A 24,602-nucleotide genomic window follows, 5' to 3' on the forward strand; every position below is an offset into this window, starting at 1 on the left:
TATAATTTCCATATTCTCATGAATCTAGAGCTGAAGTGAATGTCCGTTTTCAATATATATATATATATATATATATATATAGTTTTTGTGTTTGTGTTTTTTTCCCCAAAGAAACGTTGCTGTTTTCGATAGCTATCCTTTATAAAAACAGAAAATTATGAATTATTGAAAAGGGGTTTTGTATAAAATTAAATTACATATTTGGCAACCCTTGTGCGTCACCCGGAGGACGAAGCGAAGGAGATTGTCGTAAAGTGGGATGTTTTGGAGTGGGGAGGTCATTGGAAAGTGAGCGTGTTCTGAACATTTTGGGGGGAACAGACTGCCGCTGCTACCACAGGTGTCAGATATTCTGATACCAGAGCAGCCTTACTCAAGTCCAGCGTAGTGTTACAGGGGTCATCACGCTCAAAATGTTGCGTTTAGCGCTGCGAGTGCGTCCATCTGCCAGGCTTACCCGGCCCAGTGTCCTCTCGGGCCCTGCTGCTGCTGCTGCCAGTCCTCGACCCGGACCGGTATCATGCCATCATCTCAAACGATACCACTCCAGCGGCCCTGCCAGGATCCGGAGCTTGTGTCATGGTCGGCGTGTGTGCAACAGCATCCCCAGTAACAGACCATGGGTCTTGCGAAGCCAAACGGCTAGCTTCAGTCAAAGCATGCGAGTGTACAGTCTGCCGCCCCATCAGAAGGTAAGCTAAGCTAACTAATATTATTGTGTGCTTCCAACCACGTTTGACTTGGAAAAACAAAAGAAGATGATAGGATAGTAGGGACTGACAGCCTCAGTCAACGTTTACTTTCATTGCATCTTTTTCTGCATAATGGAAGTGAAAAGCGACTGATGTTGTCACTGTCACCTGTCATCTCTTTTTGTGATCCACAGAAGAATGAAACTCTTACGGTTTTGGAACAACAACATCAGGAAGAGTAAAAGTTGACAAACTATATATCGTATTTGAATGAACTGTCTCTTTAAGTATTGGTATATTGCAACACTGCGTTTCTTCTGCTGGTGTCACCTTCAAGATGCTCAAGCAGTGCTGCAGATATATATATATATGTCATGAATTTTATGGGCTGCCAGAGGTCCATCGATCCTTCTGTTTACATAGCCTACATATACGAAACATTCACGAGACAGCATAACATTTTCTCATATTGCTTAACATAATCTAAATATTAAGCCTCAGAATATAAAACTGCCAACAGTCTGTCAGCTTTTCCAGGCCTAGAAAATGCATACAAATAATTGTTATAATGAGAAAGCGTAGCATATTTCTATGATTGAATATACATTTTTCCACTTATACTAGTTTTAAACCACTTCATCAGCTTGAAATCACTATTTATGAGTCCAATATATCTATTATCTCTATAAAATAATAAGTAAAATAAGTGAAAATCCTTATTCAGAAAAAAAGCAGACAGAAGTAATGGAAATTCATTAGTCAGGAGGTGTGGGAATCCTGAGGAGCTAAAAAATCTTGTCACGGTAAACAACAACAAAAGCTACCATTTCAATGCCGATCATATATTATGCTGAGAAGAATTTCTGGTCACTTATGCCAAATGCTTACAACTTTCTGTTTATTAAACCTAATTAATTCTATTCCAGGTGGAACTGCCTGCTTTGTCCCCTACTATGCAGGTGGGCACTATTGCACGCTGGGAAAAGAAGGAAGGTGACAAAATTAATGAGGGAGATCTGGTTGCTGAGGTGAGGCACATTCAGGGTTTTACCACCAAGACGCCATTTGATTGTTGTAGTAGATAAAAATATTAAATGAAATAATTCCATAGGACAGATTAGAATGACTGTCAACCAATCCGAATCAAGCATTCAACAGCCCCATGGTATAATTCTGATCTAATTCTTCTGTTTTGATTTGGTCAGGTTGAAACAGACAAGGCTACAGTTGGGTTTGAACTACCGGAGGACTGCTACCTAGCCAAGATCTTGGTCTCTGAGGGTACAAGAGATGTGGCCATTGGAGCTGTCATTTGTATTACCGTCGACAGGTAAGGACAATTTTATCTCCAGTGCCAAGATCCAGAGCGTCATAACATATTACATAATAAACTTTGTCCTTAAAAACATAAAATGTTGGTGAAATAAATGAAATTTTAGTGAGTTATATCGTAGCACAGATAAATGGTGCATCATAAAAAGGGCATATGTGATGTACCTAAATGATATTGTCTTGATCTTTTATGTAATAAAAGCATACATGTTTGATATCTGTGTTGACAGTACAATATTGTGTGATATAGAAGGTACGGTATGTAATATTGATGTATATTTGTATTTCCCAGTTAATTTACATTATCTGTCTTTTGACCTTTAGTCCTGACCTCATCCCTGCATTTAAGGACTATACAATTGATAAAGTCGCTAGCTCCACCCCTGCTGCAGGTGCCCCTCCTCCTCCATCAGCGCCCACTGCTCCTGCACCGGCACAAGTTCCTGGAAGCTCCTTCCCACCTCATATGAAGGTATGAGATGTTGTTGACCAGATATGAAAGTGACTACAAACTAATTCAGAAGTAAAACCAGTCTAAGCACAAGCAGGCATATTATCGCATGCCATCATTGACTTGCTGTCTTGCTGTCTTTAGGTTCTTCTCCCAGCTCTCTCCCCCACCATGACTGTGGGTACAGTGCAGCGCTGGGAGAAGAAGGTGGGTGAGAAGCTGAGTGAGGGAGACCTGCTGGCTGAAATTGAGACAGATAAGGCAACAATCGGTAAATTGTCAGCTATTTTGGCTTTAATTATGATACTTCAACTATAATAGTTACATCCCCGTCCACATAAACACCATAAAAATGATTTATAAGTGCTGTCTATAACGTCATATAGCCTAACAACACACTCTCACACGTTATTTTTTTTTACCATTTTGGGAGAAGTAAAACTTGCATATGTGATTTCAATAACCAGATGCATTTACCCTTGTCCAGTTTCATCTGGAATGCATCTCAGACTACCTTCTGAAGTGGTTTGAGCGATCGGATTGAAATTAATCTCGAAAGCGGAGCATTTTCAACTTGTCTTTTAACAATCAGATCGCTATCCAATCAGAGAAAAATGCATGAAGTGACCATACATGCACAAGCAGCAGACAGAATGACAGCGACAAGACATGTATAATAAGAACAATAAAAATAGAATAAGTAAATAGGAAATAACAATATACAAAATATATAAAAACATAAAAAACACAATATTCAAAAATAGACATATGTGTGTACAGGTATGTTATGTACAAATGCAAGGAAGTGTAAATAAGTATGTGTTAAATAAATAAATGTATATATCGTGTTGTGTATTGCACATTCAATATTGATAATGAAAAATAAATGTTTCTTGAGTAGAAAATCACCATATTAGAATAATATACTGGAGTAATGATGCTGAAAATTCAGCTTCTCTATCACAGTAATAAATTCATTAATTCATTATCATTTATTACAATGATTCAAAATCATTATTACATTTTAAATATGATATTAAATTGTAAACACTTGATTGAACATATACACACACAAATGTATATGCGTAAACAAGATTTTAAGAAATGTACTGTTTATGTATGATGAGATATGCATTAACACTGTGTAGTAATTCCTTCCTGTGGTTTTCAGGTTTTGAGGTACAGGAGGAGGGCTACCTGGCCAAGATAATGGTTGCTGAGGGCACCAGAGACGTTCCTCTTGGCACTCCTCTCTGCATCATTGTGGAAAAGGAATCCGACATCAGTGCATTTGCAGACTATGTAGAGACTGGGGTGACAGCAAGCCCGCCTCCTGCTCCCACACCGGTAAAGAGCTCTGTCATTTGTACAAGACCTCTGTCGTTTATTTGTGTCTGCTGTTTAAAGTGATTATGATTAATTATGCACACTTAATACGATTGTTTTGGTGATCAGTAGTCATTGATTAACAGCAGTCATTTATTAACCACATTGAGTTGCAACAACATTTTGTCATGATGTAATGTAGATGGCGATGTAGGCCACCTAAAGGCCTTGATTTTACTTCCATTGTAATATCAAGTTTCATGCCATGACTAAAAGTGAAAGGTCATGTTTGTAGCATTTTGCAACACTGCAATTCCGCCATGCCAATTTTGTGGGTGTGGCCGCCAAGAATAGACCACAACCCATTACTGTCGGTTGTGGTTCTGACAAGATATTAAGAGATTTAGTTTTGTTAAAAAACATTGGCATGTGCACTAACTGCTATGCCAGGGCTGTGTTTCTCAATAGCATTGTGAGCCATGTTGATCGTAGAGACCATTGGTGGCAATGGTTTTACAATGTACTTAGACTTAAAATGCTTTTGGGAAATGCAGCCCAGTATAATCTATATTTTAAGATGTTAATGGAGTGGTGCAGGTATGTCAACACTTTTTAGGCCAACTGGCAGTTAGCATCGCACTGGTTCCCTCGAGAAAAACCCAATAGGACTTTTGGATTATTGATTAAAACAAGCTCTGTGATCAAACCTTTTTTTATGATACTTACACATTTTGCCCATCAAGATAATTGCCACAATGAACACAACAATTTTGAAGTCTAAATGCAGTCGCCTGAAGTAAAAAGCTAAAGGTAAGCTATCAATGAACTACATCACAGTCGCTCGACTTTAACGTTACATAATTTTCCCAGAAAGTTAGTATAGTTTATTAGCCTAGAAATCTAGACGTACCCTTGTGGCAGTAAATCTAATTTTCAGCCAGGGTCGTCTAGCAACTCTCCGTTGGCTTGCGAACTGGAAAAACCAAGCTCTGGTCAGGCCAATCACATCATGTATAGAGTCGGTGGGCGGGCTTAACATAATGACGGTAGAGTTGCCGCGGTTTCGAATCGGCTATGGCTGCGACTCTGGATAGTTTAAGAGCACAATTAAAAGTATTACGATGCTGTAAACGCGGTCTGAGGTTTTAGCGGATATGACGTTTAATCTCACTGACTGCCTCTGTAGTCCCATTAAGCCACTTGTTAGCAACCGCCTTTTTCAAAACGCATAACAGCTTCATAAAAATCACGAGTGGAGTAATACTTATGTATTTTATGTCGTAGAATAAAACTTGAAAGTTTCCTGCGCTTTTGTTCACCACAGACCTTATTTTAGCCATTTAACCAAAATCCCATTAAAAAAACCCATTGACTTCGGGACGATGGAACCGGAAGTGCTAAAATGCTAACTCGCTTCCGCGTACAAAGTGATGTCATACCTGCGCCACTCTATGACTTAAATCTTTAACCTAACTACAAATAAATAATTTGTTTATGTTTATATTGCCTATATGACTTTTAATTGTACCACATTTTTTAGGTGGCCACCCCACTGCCAGCAGCAGCTTCCTCCCCAGCACCTGCCGCTGCTCCAGCCGCCCCTGCTGCTCCTAGGAAGGGTAGGCTGTTTGCCAGCCCTCTAGCCAAGAAACTGGCTGCCGAAAAGGGAATTGACATCGCCCAAGTCACAGGTAGGAGCACTTTGACTTTGATGCTGTCTGTTAGTTTGTTTAATTTGCATGGGAGATGTCACTCAGTAAATTGGGAATATGCTACTTCTTTGTTGATAGGATCTGGACCAGATGGCAGAGTCACCAGGAAAGATATTGACAGTTTCGTTCCACCTAAGCCCGCTCCTGTAAGTCATTACATTTTGAAAACCAAACTTAAGTTCTTAAAGAAAGTTCTTTCTGTGGTGAAAATCAAGTTTATGTTTATGTCTATGTGGTGTTTTTAATGTTTTAAGACGAACCATGTGCAAATTCATAAGTCAACACCATTGCTGAGTATTTTCTCCTTAAAACTGCAGTGAAAAAAGACAGTCTCGAAATCGTCGGTGTTTCTAACATCACAAACTTCCTTGTAACCAATCACGTCAGCGTGTGGGTGGGCTTTTGCATATCATTAACTATAACCGCTCTGAAGCAGGGGAGTCTCAAGAGAAGCCCGGTTATCCCGATATATTTTTCTGTTGTTATGAAAAATCGGGTACATTTAGCAATATAGTGGGTGAAATATGTATAAGATGTATATTACGATGTTATGATGAGCTATATGCCTTTCCCCACTGACGTTCTAAATTGTTCAACGTGTTTTTAAGGATGCAAATTTTCTGACTCTGAGATGGCGAATGGGAACATGGTTTGTGTAACATTAGCAACACATTATTAGCTGTTTGATAACATAATCAAGCCAAAAGCTAATCATATTAATTACCGTTATGTGTCCGATGTTGGAGAGAACGATACATCAACTTGTATGTACGACCCTGTATGAGTGAGTGGAGGCATGGCTCATTTGCATATTCATGTGTCCACATATACTAGATGAAGCAAGGGTATACATTCAAGCTATTTTAAGGCATTAATAAAAAAAAAATTTCACTTGAAAAAATATTTAAATATGTCATTTTGGTGATCAAAGATTAGTTTTAAAGGATAAAATTATTGACTGCGGGGGAACTTTAAAACCTCTCACCAGAGTTAACATTAAATCTAAAACTAAAGCTATTAAAAACGTTTTTTTGCTCTAAATGAAAATGAAAATTGTTGCAACTTATTGAAAATTTGTCAGTTAACTAAGTTGAGATAACTGGAGATAAATAAAAACTAAAACGGAAAGACAAACAAATTAAACCTAAATAACATTCTGTTTCATACCACCAGGCAGTCGTTGCTGCACCTACCCCAGCTGCACCCAGCCCTCCAGCCGCCCCTGCTTTTGCTGCAGTACCTACAGGAACCTTCACCGACATCCCCATCAGCAACATCCGCAGAGTGAGTCCACTGACCTTAGAGGACACTATATATTCTCTAGGAATATGTGTTACCCATAATACTCATTTCCCTGCCTGTCTCTTTACTGCTGTGCTATCTAGGTGATCGCCCAGAGGTTGATGCAGTCAAAACAGACTATTCCCCACTATTATTTGTCTATTGATGTCAACATGGACCAAGTTATTGAACTCAGGAAAGAGCTCAATGCTGTGAGTAAACTCAGTTCCCTTTGCTGTAACATGATGATAAGCTCCACATTACAGTAGTCCTGATTTAAACTCTACCTTTTCCTCATGAACAGGAGGTGAAAGCTGATAATATCAAACTCTCAGTCAATGACTTCATCATCAAGGCTTCGGCTCTTGCCTGTTTAAAGGTCCCAGAGGCCAACTCCTCCTGGATGGACACGGTTATCAGACAGTGAGTGTACTTCCACAGTGCACTTCGGATCTAAACCATTTGAGGGCAGCTTTGTTTTCTCACAAATCAGTAAATCTAAGTGAAAGTAAATCTGAATTAATCCAGCATTTTTTCTCTCCGGACAGAAATCACGTGGTGGATCTTAGTGTCGCAGTCAGTACACCTGTGGGTCTAATCACTCCCATTGTATTTAATGCTCATATTAAGGGCCTTGCGACTATCAGCAAAGACGTAGGCACATTAGCTGCTAAAGCACGAGAGGGTAAACTACAGCCGCATGAATTCCAGGTGAGTACTTTACGTGCTCCATGTGGATAGTAACTAATCTTTGTTCAGGTTAGTTCCTAAAAATACAGCTGTTTTCCTTGTTTGTTCATGTTAGTTCGCAGTGGATTAACTATGTTAATACAACTTTTGACTTTAATAATGTGTTAGGAAATGACGGAATTAACATTACTAAGATTAATACATGTTGTAAAAGTGCAGTTCATGTAAACTAATGCAGTCAATCATTAGTTTTATATTAGTTATTAGTATAATATATATTATTTGTTTTTAAAAAGTATTTTATGCTCACCAAGGCTGCATTTATATGATCAAAAATACAGTAAAACAGTAATATTATTAAATAATATAAACAATTTAAACAACTGTATTTTGTTTTAAAATGTGATTTATTCCTGTGACTACACCAGTCTTCAGTGTTACATGATCCTTCAGAAACGGTTCTAATTTGCTGATTCTGTGCTAAAGAAAAATTATTATTAATATTGAAAACAGTTGAGCGGCTTAATATTTTTGTGGAAGCCACGCAAAAAAAAAATTCAGATTCTTTGAGTAGAAAGAACAGGATGTTCTAGCTATATATATGTTTATATGTATTGTGTATATGTAAAAGTACATTTACACATAAACATTCTTGGTTTTCTAGGGTGGCACCTTTACCATTTCAAATCTGGGCATGTATGGCATCAAGAATTTTTCAGCTATCATTAACCCTCCTCAAGCCTGCATTCTGGCTGTGGGTGGCTCAGAAAAGAGACTGCTGCCTGCGGACAACGAAAAAGGGTGAGCAAGGACATCAATTTGCCATCACTCCACATCCTCACAAATATAGATGAAGCTCTTAAAATAGTTCCTCCAGTCACCGAGTGCATTTTCTGTGTCTCTTATAGGTTTGACGTGGCTAGCATGATGTCGGTGACTCTGAGCTGTGATCACCGGGTGGTAGATGGTGCTGTCGGCGCACAGTGGCTGGCCGAGTTCCGCAAGTTCCTGGAGAAACCGTTCACCATGCTCCTGTGAGCAAGTCGTTTAAAGGGTCCTGGCCCCAAAAAAAACAGTGGACTTTAAGATTTGGAGAGGTCTCTCTCATTGGTTATATGCTCTCCCTGGGAAATACAACAGGTTGTTCTCTCTCATCTTTTTTTAATTTTCCTTCTCACTCACATACTCCCTTTCATACACATCGCATTGCTTCCTAAAGCCTGAAGTAACCTCTCAACCCAAGTCATTATTAAGGTCATTTTCTGGAGTTTCAGAAAATATTACTGGACAAGGGTTTCCATTTTCCTTTAGGATGTTGTTACAAGCACCGTAAGTCTGTTTGCCACTAGATCAAAGAATAATGTCTGTGTCCACAGCCAAGTGTCATGGTCTGTATCTGCAAGCTTTGACTTGTTTCCTTGTTTTAATGACATTCATTGGCACAATATGAGTTTCCTTTCTATATAAGAAAATGTGATGAAATCTAGAGATGTGTGTGCCAAAAATTATCTGGCTACAATTGGAATTGATGATAAATTATTCAGTGCAAATGTTTATTTTCTGTATTATTGCATACTAGACATACATTTGTTCTGTCACTGATGAATAGCTAGCTTATACATGATACATATTTCTTTGCTGAGACTGTCTGATGGTCTTGGTATGGGGGCAGGGTTTTGATATAGGACCTTTTTATTTATTACATCTCTCACTCCCGACAATGCACATTAGTGCCTTTGATCCAGTTTATAGCGCTTGGGTTTTTCTTTTTAAATGGTGGCAATGTTTTCAAGTCATTCTTAAATGAATAACGCACAATTCATGGGGTGAACTGCTGTTATAAATAAACCTATGGAGAGGGAAAAAAAGAAAGGTTCCTAAATGGAATAAAACGCTAGACTGGATATACATAGAATGGTTCATTCAAGCTGTTTTAGTATTCATTCAATGCCATTTGGACAACAGAGAGTCAAACATTTTTTTCATAAGGGACAAAAAATATGACCAATATATCAATATTTAATTTGACAAAAAAGTGAGAGATAATAAACAAAATAGAAACTCAAATATTATATGCTGCTCATTTTTCTTTACATTTCAGTACATTTCTATAAGGAATAATCATTTAATTTGATAGAGAGAACACAATATTCTCAATATTCTCACTGACCTCTTATGTTCTGAGGGTGACCACTATTGTTTTCTTAACTGAAAAGACGTTATGTTTAATGATGGATGGACAGATAAATGGATAATATTAGATTTAATTATTGATAATATGATATATAAAAAATATTGTGATATAATTGTTTCAAAACGGGCAATATGTCTGTTGTAATGTAAAATATGGTCTCATGACATGTTTGTGTAGAACTAATGGAAAAAATTAGGCAATGATGCTTCAGTCAATTATAACTTGCTGTTAATCTAGTTTAATTTTTTATTGTGCCTTTGACCTAAACACTATTAGTTTTAGGCTACTCTGTCGTCTATCAAGTGTTTAATCAAAGAGCATAGATAGAACAACAGAGTAGAAGGCATTTCCAAGCGTTTCAGGTGCATTTTAGAATTTTTACAATAACAATGCTGAAAAGGGTTTAAACATAATGGCCAGGTTTCACAGAAAGGGCTTGAATTAAGCCAGGAGTAGGGTTTAGTTAAATTAGGACATTTAAGTAGATTTTATAAACGTGCCTTAGGGAAAAAAAACGTTACTGGTGTGCATCTTGAGGCAAAACAATGGCGCTGGCATATTTTAAAATATATCAGAGCAAGTTGCTTTCAGTCAAAATAGTTCAAACATGCATTTTAGTGTAGGACTAGGCTTTTTTTTCTGTTAAACCGAAAAAAATACATCTTTTAAAAAAGAAGCTGTGTTTATGTCATTACAAGGACCAATATTACTGTTTACTATACGCAAGAACCGGACGTGACGCAACAGTAGCGGACATTGCGTCGATCAATTTTCCCGCGTTTAGGGTAGTTGGGGAAATACTAGTGGAGAGTTGCTGACACAAACAAGCAGTCTCAGGCTCCGACATCCAACCACTAACCACAACAACATCAACACAAACCCACCACTCGTGATCGCTCGCTGTTCTGTGCATGAACGTGCTCTTCCTCACGGGACCATCGACATGCCGCCGAAGAAGCGCAGCAACGGGACCCCGCAGAAGAAAGAGTTCAAGGGGAACATGAAGAGCGAATCTCCGGACAGTAGCGAGTATGCAGTGCTCAGCCCAGAACGGTGAGGTCACACCGCGCGACTGTCTCTAAAATAAACACAATAGACTGTAAGGAATTATTAGTACAGCCCGTCTGTAACGTTAGATATATATTACAGTGACAGAAGAAGCCAGCAACCAACAGTATTTGATAAAGATGCCTGAATGAATTACACTAGAGTCAACCATCTTCATTAAACTAGTCATACTTTTATACGAATGTGCCATCTTTGTACTGTAGTAACTGTAAGTAACACCGTTATAAATGACAGTTTTAAAAATCTGTTTATTTTTTGTTAACATTTTAGTTTAGTTACTTTGTCATACCATGGTAATTACGACGCACCCAATATTTTACTGCGCCTACTATTGTATTATTACAAATACCACAGTTATAAGCTGTAGGTACTATAAAATAACTATGGCGATTTGTAATAATTCAGTTTATCTGCCTTTATTTGGCCAAATGGGATGCACAATGTCTGATTTCTTTTTTAAAGGAAATTTCAAGTAAATATTGTGTCATTTAAATGTTAATTTCATTCAGTAGTTGTGAACATGTCATATATATATATACACACATACACATTATTGTCTTTTATATAAAAGTATAATATAGTATAATATATAGTAGACTATTATCACTATATGTGGTGAACATCATCTATTAGTAAAGCATGTTGTGGCTAAACAGCTGACAAGCAATAGTTATGTGTTTAAGCAATGTTGCGTGACCAGCAGCGCAGCGACCACCCTACAAAAGAGTCAAAATCTACTCGCAATGTGTTTACTCATATCTGTCAACTGTTGTTTTACCAGACACAAGGACAAGGAGTCTGAGTTTGTGTCTCTCAGTGAGGAGCTCCAGGCCACAAATCCCGTCTGTGATCATGCATGGAGAATTTGGGAGAGGGAGATCAGGCCGATGGACAAGGCAAATGTATGTTTTCCTCTGATATCTGCACTACCACTCTAGTGTATTGTTTATAAATGTGCAATACACAAACATGTCTGTGTCTTCCATGCTAGATGCCGTATTCAGTCAGACAGCAGTGGGGAGCTTGTCTGTTTATTGCAGGCATGGAGCTTGACGGCATCAGCCTCACCTTCACACAATTCCTAAAAGTAGTAGGACTGAGGTATGTGTGGGAAATTAACATATCATGGAGAAGTCCTGATTCTCCTATTATAGGATCAGCAAGTTGGTCTGTCGAAGTGTGGTTTTGCCTTTAAAGTGTTAATTACGTATGTACTACACTTTAAAGGTGAACTATGTAGGATTTTTGCAGTAAAATATCCAGAAACCACTAGGCCAGTGTTATATATTTTGTTCAGTTGAGTACTTAGAATATCCCAAATGTTTTAAACTATTTGTAAATCGTGAGAAAATTGCTATTTTAACCAAGGAACCGGTACGTGTGAGCTATGCGTGTGAGGGAGTCGCCTGTCGATTGCGTCACATCTGCGTCACCCTCGGTCTCCAGTTTTATTCAGTGAAACACTTTACTCTCACTGCATTGTGAACAAGTGTCATAGCAGCCGCAGAGCGAACGTCATAACTTCCTTTTCAACACACTCAGATATATCTAATACGATAAACAGAGTTGCGTTACCTCAGACTCATGACTGGAAAAGAGGAAGTAGCGCCGGCAGCCGTGTCATAATAAAAGTCCCGCCGGCGACAATGCCATAATCACAGTCCCGCTCTTCAATCGCTCCTGCGGCCTTGCTCAGCTCCACAACACTCGGTCCTGCTCTGCTTCAGACTACAGTAATGTTAATAATCGCATCCATAAACATGATTTCTGCCCGTGTCCTATCCTGACTGTTTTCCACCGGCTGTGAGGTGAAGACCACATGTCCCGAGATTCTGCGCTCAAACGTGCCGTCATCAAACTACGCCTTTGTTTTGAACAGGCGACCTCTAGTGGACGGAAAAGTTACATAGTGTAGCTTTAATATGCAGGGATGTGATTTTTCCGTATTTAACAGATTTGTGTTTTCCAACCTTAAAGCTACACTGTGTAACTTTTTTAGTGTATTCTTAGCTAAAAACACTTAGTTCTTTCAAAAATATATGTGCTCATTAATGTATATTTACTTCTTTCAAGTAATAAAATATTCTCGTAAGTTTATAATATGCCATTGAAAATACATACGGGTGAGGGGTTTGAATGCGGGTCGCCATGTTGCCCCTCCATCTTGAAAGTACATTAGCCAAAGAGGGACATACCCGTAAATTCAAGCTTCGCTTTTCGTGTAGCTTTAAAAGAATGACCCATGTGAATTGCGTAAATCTAAGAAAAATGTCCATAAACAATTACTAATAATTAAATGCAAAATGTTACGTTTTCCAATACATTTATTTGGTTGTAACAATATGATATGGCTTAGCGTGATCATCAAATTGCAATGGTTGTGATATAATTGTCTGACGCACTGCATGTTTCAGAGTAAAGCCTGCGATTTTCTGCCACAATCAAAGCTCAGTGAAAAAAAAATGAAAGCAAAGAAATTAAGAATTAAATGAAATCAAAATAAAATAATAAATTATGATAATTATTATTGTTGTTAATGATAGTAATAATAATAGAATGAATATTTATATGATTCATTATTTTATTATAACATTGTATTATGTAATATTATCACTATTATTATTGTATTATATTAAATTCTATTATTATACTAATACTATTATATTAAATACTCCATTTATTAATTTTACAGTACAATTATGTTTTTATTTTATTTTTTATAATAATACGTGGGTTGGGAGAGGTGATGGGGTGGCTGTTGTGGGTCAGGTATTCCTTCTTTTTTGTCTTTAGCTGATCATATGCATGAATATGCCGTTCTTTTGCAGCGTGAAGCAGTTCATCAGCCTTGTGAGAAAGATGGATGTAAATGTGGACACAATAAGCCCTAAAGTGAACACTGCTGTGACACGACTGGAGAAGAAATACGATGTGACCTTTGCCCTCTACCAAAGATTTGTGAAGTAAGTGTTTTGTTTTGAATTTGCAGAATGATGAACATATGATTAATTTCACAATGTATTGACATTTTGTTGATTAATCAGCATTGTGATCAAATTGATCACAGTTCCTCAATTCAGTTCCTCAGTTCCTATACTTCATGTTAAACATACATATATAGCGAATATATAATATAATCAGCCTACTGATACAGCAAAGACAACGTCGGCAGTATTGACGGCAAAATGGGCTACAGAATATTTTGTTCTGTATTGACAGGTGCAATATTTGAAAATCAATCTCTTTTTTTTTTTTTTATTACAATTATATCTGCAAAACCTAGAGACTTTCAAACATCAAAATGTCATTTATTAATATGTATTCGTGTCATAATGACATATAAACATTTTCCTGTTCTATTTTGACTGGAAACGCTTCCAACACGCTTGCGTGTCGCGTGAAAAATAGGCGTCGGTTGTATTTCTAGCATGCATGCGTTTTCGGCGCGCGTGTCACGCAGGCAGTGTGCAAACTCTAACCTGTTAACATGGGAGCCAAAATAAAAACGGACACGCCACGCAGCCAGTTGTGTAGCCGGTCTTATCCCGGCGATATGATGGAGTTCAACATTGTAATACTCATGTAAAGGATGATATTAAATGAATAAACATCCACACGAGACGCTTCTTTGCCGTTGTTTTTACGTGAATCAATTTCAACATTGATGAATACAAAGTATGTACATTAACACATGCATAATTATGTGCTGGTAATGTACATTTTGTAATGTTTTTTATTCATGCTATGTATGTACATTCAAGTTCACTCAAATACATGCTCATAACGTCATGCACATCCTCACACTATCAGTGAATAGGCACGAAATTAACGTCTGTGGTTCGGCCGCCAGCGGGAGATGTGACGGTCACAGATCCGTCAGAGATGCAGCTCGGAGAAAACGTGAACTGTGCACCGTAAATCTTGTTTTTTTTAAACATTTGCTATCTACAAAATCATGATGAGAAACCGCTAACGTTATATCACATAATGTTTACTGTGGACGGATATTAACGAGTGTGACTTATGCCTGATGGTCAATAGTTTTTGTTATTGGTAAGTATAAAAACTCCTAGATGGCAAAAACGTTAACAGCTTTGCTATTACCTGAGACATGATGATAATATGTACAGTATTGTAATCTGAGCACAGTGTACACATATCGTTTAGCTAGCGTTATCTATAAGCTAACACTAGTCTCTCACCCGACACCTGCCGTTCTCCAGTGGTTCTCAACTCAATGTGTCTCCTCTAATCGTTGTTCTGTCTAATCCTGGCCTGTCCCTAATTGTGTGTCCTAATTGTATAGCTGTGGTCTGCCATATGAGTATTAATACACATTTATAATTTCCTCAGCGTCCGAACTGTCATTGCGATCCATTGTTTTCCTATTGTTGAAATTGACCGCACTCCCTCCCGTTACGTCACTTCCGGATTTGCCGTTTTTAGATGTGGAAGTAAAATTTTCTCACAAAAACGACTCCAAAAGCCTTAGTAGCGTATTTACAAAATATAGTTCCTACATAATTTTTCGATACATTGACTCACTGGGGTCTCTAACCTGCAATATGCCCTTTAATGGCTCAATTCGACAGCAGGTTTATTAGACGCTGCCCCTTTAAGACCGACTGCAGATCTAATAATAGAATTTCTCCAACCTATTTATGCCCATTTAAGATATAAACTGTGTTTAAGTGACTACTCTCCAAGCGGGTCCTTTTGACATAGGCTATTTGTTGTGTTTTTGATGGTTTAGACACGCATGCGAAGCCTACAGTATAATGTGCACGTCGGTCCGTTTCGCAGCGAGTGCACACATAAGCCGCCCTGAAGTTGGGAACAGTGTCTCTTGCATGGGTTATTGTGCATTTAATAGCTCTTTTATCAAGAGTGTGATAAATGTGACGTTAAGTTTGGGTTTAGGGGGAAATGAAAGCGCACCACTGTGAAGGGAAGGAAGTTGGGCTTCTAACATGGTTAGTTTTTAATAGTTTTACCTCATATCTTCTTTTTAGAATCCTTGGAAGCCAAATTGAAATCGAAAATGAAATTAGATTAACATCACAGGCCTGAAGTGTAACCAGACTAAACTTTTGTTTAGTGTAGTTCTCTTGGCCATCGTCACTCATTAAGCAGGGACTGTCGTGTTGTGAGCGCTGTAGCTCCACGTGAGAGAGCTCGCCCTCTTTCTCTTTTGGATTGCGAATAGCAAAAATGCTTCACAGACAAATGGTTTAATAATAGAATATAGAATTTGCAAGATAACGTCTATATATCAATTATAAATATTATGTGTATTTTCTTAATTTCTCCAGTACCGATAGCAGAACTGATAGCGTCTAAGCTTCGGTACACATCCCTGCTGTTAGTAGTTAGTAGACTATTAGGTATTAGGGTTCGGGCTATTAGAATGTTGACATAGTTGCAAAGTTACTTAGTTAGTAGAATGTCTAAAGTGGTTACCTAATTTTTTGTGTTCAAACAATTCAACACAGTGGCTTAGTGTCTGAGATCCAGAACTAAGAGGGAAACAGGAACTGTCCCTCCCTGAATGTCTACAGATTGAAAGGAGATAGAAGTTTTACAAGCTCATTACAGTGAAGGACTGAACAGCTACTAGCGGGTGATGCTTGGGCATGCCTCAGGGCGTGCTCGCCCTTCTCTCAGCATGTCCCTTTATTTAGATTGTGCTTGCATTGCATCTCCTTTAAAGAATGTGTGACTCATCTCACTTCACTCCTGAACTGATGAAACCTGTTGTGCATTACTCCATTAAAATGTTTTTCTGGTTTGTCTTCAGTAATTGCTCAAGCTTTTCTGTTGCACTATCTGCATTATGACTTGAATAATTATTTGGTCCATTTGAATGGTAAAAACCTTTTGATATATTTGCACATGTCATTTCTGAACCTGAAGGTGGCAGCAGCCGTCTTGCGGGACAGATCTGTTCTGTGGGTTATCTGCCTTTCTTTCAGAGCCAGCTGACCTCAGTTTAGTCTGTTCTTTCGCAGTTACTGAAAAACTGTGCTTCATAGGTGAACGGAAAGGGCTGATTTGTGGTCTGATATAAGTCTGTAGTCAAGCTGCAGGAGTAGTGCTTTGTGTTTGCGTTTCGAGTGTCACGTACCAACAGGCTCTGTGGGGGTTTTTTTGTGCAGCCTTCTCACTGCATAATAAAGTTTTCATATTTGTGTCTATAACAGTCAGTAATCTCCTGGTTGACATTATATTTTTGGTGTACATATAATGTTCTAATGATGCACCAAAATGAAAATTCATGGTCAAAACCATGAAACCATAGGTATACTGAGCTAAATTAGCAATAGCAATAGCAATAGCATTTGTTTAAACACATTTCAATATTAGTATTATTAAGTGCTTTAATTTTTTGTTCTGCCTTCAGTTCACTTTTACCTTCCATGTCAAAGATTCTGTTATTGGATGTTAAAGATTACACGTTTGACCATGATTTTTTTATTGTTGTCTCTTTTATCTTTATGCGGAAAGCATATTTTAAAAAAAATTTATTATATTAATAATATTTGCTATTATTATTTTTAAAATTCCCTTTTAAGAGTTTTTTCCCCCTGAAAAGGTACAAGTATGCTAACTAATAAGTCTGTCTTTTTCTTCCAGGACTTGTGAAAAAATCTTCGCAGAGCCTGACAAAGAAAAGTGAGTAGAAATCCTGTTTCAGTCTGAGCTGTTTGTCCAGCTGTAGTTCCAAAATAATATTTAGAGTTGTTCCATTAAACATCAGTGATCTTTCTGTTCCATGCTTGTTTCTTTCAAGGAGAAAAGAGCTTTGGGAAAGCAGCTGGACCATGTTCCTCTTGGCCAAGGGTGAGTCATTAAGGAAAAATTGCACAGGAAATATTTGTCACATTCCGTTGTGTTCATCCATGTAAATAATTTTTTGAAAAAAAGCCTTGTTTACAGTGAATGAAGTTTTCCCCTATCTTCTCTATGGATTATCTGTGTCATGGATAGTGTATCCACATGCCCACTGCTCACATTGTCACTTCTTGTTTTTGTGTCATGTTCTCTTTTAAAGGAACATTTCTGCAGATGGAGGATGACCTTGTGATAGCCTTCCAATTGCTGCTGTGTGTTCTGGAGTTCTTCACCAAGCGTTTCACTCCTTCACTCCTTCAGTCACCCTACAGTGAGTTTTTCTGCGCTGCTCGGATAGCCTGACAAGCCAGACCCATATCAAGATGTTGGGTCTGGGAACACACCATTGGCAGGGCTCAATCCGAGGGGCGGGATAAACGGTTGTCTTTCAAATTCCCTCTTATAGGATAGCACTACAACCAACCAGAGCAACGAAGAAGGTGAAGCGGAGCTAGTTGATAGATTAAACTTTCGCCGTATCAGGTCGGCAAAACTCAGATCTTCCTTTGTTAAGAATGACTTCAGTGCCGTTCTTTGTTCTTTTCTCAAAGAAAAGCTCAACTACAAGTCTTCCAGAGTCATGGCCAAAGCCGGTTCGAAAGACTGCTGTTCGCCAGCATCTTTGTTTACAATTAGCACACGGAACCGCCGCAACTCTACCGTCATTATGTTAAGTCAGACTACCGACTCCATACATGATGTGATTGGCCTAACCAGAGTTTGTTTTTTCCAGCTCGCAAGCCAACGGAGAGTTGCTAGACTACCCTGGCTGCAAATTAGATTTACTGCCGCTAGGGTGCGTCTAGATTTCTAGGCTACTGCTCGGAGGCAGCAGGGCCAAATGTTTTAAATGCCATTTGAGCCTAATAATAGAACATTTTAAGAATGACTCATTAAATAATTTAATGAAAAAACAGCAAACACAGACTTTGACATATACAAATAATCATTGTTCTCTTTTACTACTTTTTTTTGTTGTTGCAGCATTTAGTACAAGACTTTTTTGTCTTGTTTTTGGCTATACGAATGTGGTCACTTTAATGAGACACCACAATCAAAGCGGCCTCATCTACTTGGAATTACTTGAATTTTGAGGCTAACCACCCCTATTTTTGGCAAAATTATCTTATTGTTCTCATATTTTAATTCCAGAGTCAGCAGTTAGTTCATCCACCTTGAGTCCTCCGACCAGGACATCCCGACGTAATCAGGGCAAAACCAAACTCCGTCCTCTAGAGATGGACATGCAGTTGCTGGAGACCCTGTGCAAGGAGGGCGATTGCAGTGTTGATGAGGTTGGTTCTCATTCCCTAACAGCTTGTTAGGCAAAGTTACTTTTGAAAGTAATGCTTTAGAGCAGGGGTCTCGAACTCGCGGCCCTCGGGCCACTTGTGGCCCGCAGGATTATGTTTTGTGGCCCCCTTCTTGACATCAAAGTTTAGTGTTAGTGCGGCCCGCGTGTTGCTCTGAAAAGCACCTTTTTGCTGAATCGTTGCGTGTGCAGCGCTTGCCACCTACTTTGTGTGTGTGTGTGTGTGTGTGTGGTCTAACAGCGCTCGTCAATGTCAAAATGATTGAGATGGCCAATCAAATCAAAGTAGGCGGGGTTAACGTTCTCTTTTGGCTCGTGCACACTGCACAGTCTTCACACATAGACGAGCGCGTCAATCGCTTAATGCCGTTGCTGAGAGAGACTATTCTTTCCGGTGAAATGACAAAACAAAATGCAAACATGTCCATGGTCTTATTATACAATCATTGATGAACATCTTTGATTTTAATGAAGAAAAACTATATGAGAGCGGATTAGAACCCGGAACCTTTGACACGGTTGACAAAAATTCTACCATCAGCCCACTAGGGAATCTGTAAGTAAACCGCAAATCTATGTATTAATTCACTCACTCATACGAAGAATATCGGGACTAATAATATATTTGATGCAAATTAATGCAAAAATTGTTTACAAATAGTCCCAAAAAGATTATTTCCCAACTAGAATTAGACCTAGAATTTCGCTCACTTTTCTGTTTGACCTGGTTACGGCCTTGCTGTGAATAAGTCTATTGTTTAAAATTAAAATTAAAATCATTCATTATTTCATATTACATTATTTAATTTCTATAGGCTATATTTAGTTCAAATTCAGAGGAAAAGTTCATGTTCAGAAGAAACATTCATATTGAAGAACTGTTAATAATAAAGATTGAGAAGATTGGATCAGTTGTACTACTTTTTTTTGGAATACTTGAAACACTTTTTATGTGTAATACTTGATGTGGCCCAGCCTGACCCAGAGTCTACCTCCAGCGGCCCCCAGGTAAAATGAGTTTGAGACCCCTGCTTTAGAGTATTGCGTTACTCCCTAAAAAACAAACTAATTGTGTTAGGTACTTTTTATGGAAAATAATGCATTACATTACTTTAGCTTTACTTTTTCCTATCCGGGCTGGGTTAGGCTTACTTTGTGGGTAACACTTTACAATAAGGTTGTATTAGTTAACATGAACTAACCATGAATAACACCTCTGTTCAGCATTAGTTAATCTTTGTTAACGTTAGTTAATAAAAATACAGCTGTTCATGGTTTGTTCATGTTAGTTCACAGTGCATTAAATAATGTTAACAAGATTTTAATAATGCATTAGTAAATGTCGAAATTAACATTAACAAAGATAAATAAATGCTTTATAAGTGCAGTTCATTATTAGTTAACTAATGTTAACTCACGTAGTTAAGTAATGTTAACTAATGAACCTTATTGTAAAGTGTTACCACTTCGTGTTTTTTTTCTCCCAAAAACGAAAAAAAAAAGTTTCCCCTTTCACACTAAATGTGAAATGAATAAGCCTCAGTCTGAAGAAAATGCAAATTTACGCCTGTACAGCTGCTGGATTGCAGAAGAATAGGATGAAAGAGAAGAAACTCTTACTTCAGCAGTAAAAACAAAAAAATTAAACACAAATGTGATGTTTATCTAAAATGATTTTTACTTATTAATATGGTTGAATTGGATCATCTAAGGTCAGCAGCAAGAACATTGCCAGGGGCGCGGAAAGGTGTTTTGTGTTGAGGGAGCTAAAGCAGGGGTGGGGCATTGAATATAAAGAAATAGTAAATAAAACATGTCAATGTCATGAAGCAGAACAAACAATCACAGAGAGTGCTACCTTAAATGATGGAGCATACAGTAGCTACATTTGTCTGTAAATATGGAACATATGATACTTGCAATCGCAACGTTAATACAAATTACTATTTGTAACATGCTATTTTTTTTAAAAACGCCATTGAGGAGGTATTTTTGCATGCAATAGGGGAGCCTACACGGCGACAAGCAATCAACAATAATGAATAGATAAACTCTTGTATATACAGTCAAACCAAAATTTATTCAGACACCTTCAACATTTTCTCACATTATCATTATCATATCAGTTTATTCGCTATAGTTTAGAAAATGGTAATAAAATATGTCAGAACAAATTCATCCTGATATTGTCAGAGAACTTTGACAGAAAGGTATGTAAAGGATTACAAAATCAGCTGTTAAATTTAAGTTCACAATTAGATAATGCCAATTTAGGTCAACCAATTACCAAGCAATGCTTCATTTTGTTCAGTCTGTGGTGTAAAAGGTCGCATTAGCAATTAAAGAAAAGCACTTAAGCAAAACATGGTCAGGTCAAAGTGTCTGAATAATTATGGCCCCAAATTTTTATCAATTTTACTGGTAGTCACTGTATGAAGAATTTTTGGGTATAATATGTCACAGTTTACTTTATTTTGCTATCCTCACTTACATAATTGAACTATAGTGTCCTTCACCCACTAGTAAATAAAAAAAATCTGGTGTCTGAATAATTTTTGGTTTGACTGTACCTTCGACTCACCAGCTGGCGGCATGACACCGTCTTCATGAGTGAGTCATTAAATCATTCATTCAAATCAATATGTTCAGAAAAGTTGATTCATTCAGGAACAAAACATGTTGCTCAGAGACTCAAAATGTTTCTGATGTGGAAATTATTTGGAACTATTATCTTTTAAGGAGCAAAAACAGACAAAATGTGTCTGTTTATTGATCTGTTCTATAAAATCAATTTAACATTTGCAATATGCTATCAGTCAGTAAATGGGAAAGCAAAGTAACTTCTGCTACTTATTTGAAAAGGCAACAGATGTTTTGTTGTAATTTTAAAAGAAAAGTGTTACTTGAAAAAAGTAATCTGATTTCTAACTGAGTTCACATTATTGTCTGCAGGTGAAAAACGTGTACCAGACCACTTTCTGCGCTTTTCTGGACTCTGTGGGTCTGTCAGGGCTTCAAGACCTTCCTCCTGTGAGTAATATCCCATGGAAAATGGTTAACAAAAGCTGCTTCTGCTTTTGAGAGCTATACAAAGTGTTTAAATAACTAATAAAATCACCATCGGGTGCTTCCCACCTTGGACTATGAAGTTGAACTTGCCTGTATTGTATTTCATAGCTTATGTGTTGGACTATGTTCACTGTTTTATGGACTCTTTGTTTGCATAGTGATAATTAGGAATGTTATTGCAGATTCGGCTCTGATTATTAGCAATAAAGTAACAGCTATGAGAGAGACATACAATACAATTTCCTAAAGTAATCCTTGTGGCCATCTGTTTTCTTTTTTATTATAGATGGAAACACTTTTCAAGCAATATGAAGAGCTGTACCACAAAAACAAGGACTTTGATGCCAGGTTGTTCTTGGTTGATGATGAAACGCTTTCCCCCAACAAATTAGAAGTGTGAGTTTCATTCAATTAAAATCATGTTGTTAGACATTTTTGCAGACAGCTACATATGCTTTTTTTTAAATGTCAATCATCCTCATAGGTCAAAGGTGGAAGTGACTCCAAGAAAGAATTTTCCAGGAGATGATGTTGTAATTCCAGTTCCACAGACCCCAATCAGGTACGACTGTGCTCCATCAGTACCAACAAAATACAACATTTAAAAAAATTGATACATATTTCAAAAATATGCTGTTCTTCAGAACTTTCTATTCAGCAAAAAATCTTATAATGAGAAATGTTTTTTGAGCACCAAATCAGCATATTAGAATGATTTAAAACCTTGCTTGAAGAAAAGCAGCTTGGGAATTTGGTTAGGGTCACAGTCATGTGTGTGGTATTATGTGCACTCAGAAGTTTTATAATGCTCTAAGCGTATGCCTAAGATCACATGATGGGATTCCCTCTGAGATCTGGTTTTGGTGTTTTCACGTTGTCCCTAAAGCTGGGGATTCCACACATAATACTCTAATGGATATTTGCCTGGGGAGATTTTAAGAATGCATACCAGTAACGGAGTTTGTTGCAGTTCAGTTGAAAATATTTTACCATAATGGAAGCTTGTCCAGTCATGTTCCCCGGTTGTGTTTGTCCAGGGCTGCAATGAACTCCATACAGCAGCTCAGGGTTGATCTCACCTCAGCTAGTGACCAGCCCTCAAGCAATCTCCTAGTCTATTACAAGGTATTTCCTTACAAACAAAAATCCTGGACAGAATGGCTGGATTTATATTACACAGACACAAAGTAATATGTCATATGCTTTATTTGGAATGTGTTTGTCAGAACTGCACTGTTGACCCATCTGAAGAGATCAGAAAGAGGGTTGAGGAGCTGGGTCAGGTCTTCATCCAGAGGTTTGCACAGGCTGTGGGCCAGCACTGTGAGGGGCTGGGCAGAAAGGTACTGCCAGCAATTATTTATTGTTTTAAATAATAATTATTTATTAACAATTATCTATTGCCATCAATCTGATAAGGCTGCAGATAATCAGTCTGATTTTAATCAGATAATATCAGGCCTTATTTATTTTCTTATTGATCGTATACCTGATTCATTTGAAGCATGTACAATTCCAGATTGCAGCGTTAGTGCGATCGCTGCCATGATATTGGTTAGAGGCAAAATTATACAACATTTCAGTGTTTGTGAATCTATAAATTACACAATTTATAACATTTTATTGATTAGACAAATGCTTTATTTATTGCAACTTTTAGAAATTCACTACTATTCAAAGGTTTGGGGTCAGTAAGAATTTTTTTTTAATACTTCTGTTCAGCAATCATGGTTTCCACCAAAATACAATTTTTCAACATTTATGACAATAAGAAATGTTTCTTGAGCACAAAATCAACATATTAAAATGATTTCTAAAGGATCATGTGACACTGAAGACTGGAGTAATGATTCTGACAATTCCGCTTTACCATCACAGTAATACATTACATTTTAATATACATTTAAATAGAAACCGTTATTTTAAATTGTAATAATAATTTATAATATTACAGCTTTTCCTCTATTTTTTGATCAAATAAATGCAGCCTTGGTGAGCATTAGAAATTTTTCAAAAACATAAAAAAATCTTAGACCCCAAACTTTTGCTCTGTAGTGTTTTTTTTTTTTGTGACAACAACGGAGCAAACTTTGTGTGTGTTTTTTCAGCGGTTTAATCTTGGTGCCCAGCTCTACTACAAAGTCATGGAGTCCATGCTTAAATCGGTAAGCCATATAGAAACTTGAAATACATTTTACATGGTTTCATTTAAATTGTTAGTTGTACTTTTTTCTGATAGCCACATGTGTGTTATTTTTAGGAGGAGAAGAGATTATCAGTGCAGAATTTCAGGTAAAACAATATAAGCATCTTCTCAGATTGTTAACTGTCATTTATCAGATTGTTACGGTCGTAAATCTGTGATTTTGATGTGAAATGTACACTGACAATTAATCATGTTACTTCCTTTTTTAGTAAACTTCTCAACAATGCAGCATTTCATACCTCATTGCTTGCATGCGCCCTGGAAGTTGTTATGGCAACGTATGTTGGTAAGTATTTTTTGGCATATTTGGCATCTAAACGTTTTTGTTTTCTGACAGAACTAGCTTGTATATGTTAACTGCACATGTTTCCTTTTCCA

General features: G+C 37.5%; 2 protein-coding genes across 2 annotated transcripts in view; both read left to right on the forward strand.

Moving 5' to 3' along the window:
* The first annotated feature begins 213 nt into the window (after positions 1-213).
* Positions 214-9,771, forward strand: dlat (dihydrolipoamide S-acetyltransferase (E2 component of pyruvate dehydrogenase complex)). Its single transcript, XM_079835951.1, has 14 exons — positions 214-692; positions 1,619-1,720; positions 1,898-2,022; positions 2,349-2,496; positions 2,620-2,746; positions 3,647-3,822; positions 5,342-5,492; positions 5,592-5,659; positions 6,687-6,797; positions 6,899-7,006; positions 7,099-7,217; positions 7,343-7,505; positions 8,149-8,285; positions 8,393-9,771. Exons 1-14 carry the CDS (start codon positions 414-416, stop codon positions 8,520-8,522), a joined length of 1,944 nt encoding a protein of 647 aa, XP_079692077.1. The 5' UTR covers positions 214-413; the 3' UTR covers positions 8,523-9,771.
* Positions 9,772-10,426: 655 nt separating this feature from the next.
* Positions 10,427-24,602, forward strand: part of rb1 (retinoblastoma 1) — a 34,053-nt gene continuing 19,877 nt past the window's right edge. The window contains exons 1-16 of the mRNA XM_079834989.1: positions 10,427-10,731; positions 11,528-11,648; positions 11,738-11,847; positions 13,575-13,709; positions 17,380-17,418; positions 17,537-17,586; positions 17,798-17,908; positions 18,790-18,932; positions 21,902-21,979; positions 22,305-22,414; positions 22,503-22,580; positions 23,056-23,143; positions 23,245-23,361; positions 24,127-24,183; positions 24,279-24,310; positions 24,434-24,510. Of these exons, the coding sequence (XP_079691115.1) occupies positions 10,622-10,731; positions 11,528-11,648; positions 11,738-11,847; positions 13,575-13,709; positions 17,380-17,418; positions 17,537-17,586; positions 17,798-17,908; positions 18,790-18,932; positions 21,902-21,979; positions 22,305-22,414; positions 22,503-22,580; positions 23,056-23,143; positions 23,245-23,361; positions 24,127-24,183; positions 24,279-24,310; positions 24,434-24,510 (1,456 nt within the window). The 5' untranslated portion in view covers positions 10,427-10,621. The remainder of the gene's footprint in view (positions 10,732-11,527; positions 11,649-11,737; positions 11,848-13,574; positions 13,710-17,379; positions 17,419-17,536; positions 17,587-17,797; positions 17,909-18,789; positions 18,933-21,901; positions 21,980-22,304; positions 22,415-22,502; positions 22,581-23,055; positions 23,144-23,244; positions 23,362-24,126; positions 24,184-24,278; positions 24,311-24,433; positions 24,511-24,602) is intronic.

This window comes from Gobio gobio, assembly GCF_949357685.1.
Source record: "Gobio gobio genome assembly, chromosome: 14".
Taxonomy (NCBI): Eukaryota; Metazoa; Chordata; class Actinopteri; order Cypriniformes; family Gobionidae; genus Gobio; species Gobio gobio.

Bases quoted from the DNA above. Each gene is read 5' to 3' on its own strand.
- dlat (XM_079835951.1), top strand. From the start codon at position 414: ATGTTGCGTTTAGCGCTGCGAGTGCGTCCATCTGCCAGGCTTACCCGG. The intron at 1,721-1,897 runs GTGAGGCACATT...TGATTTGGTCAG, and splicing joins AGGGAGATCTGGTTGCTGAG to GTTGAAACAGACAAGGCTAC. The intron at 5,660-6,686 runs GTAAGTCATTAC...TCATACCACCAG, and splicing joins TTCCACCTAAGCCCGCTCCT to GCAGTCGTTGCTGCACCTAC.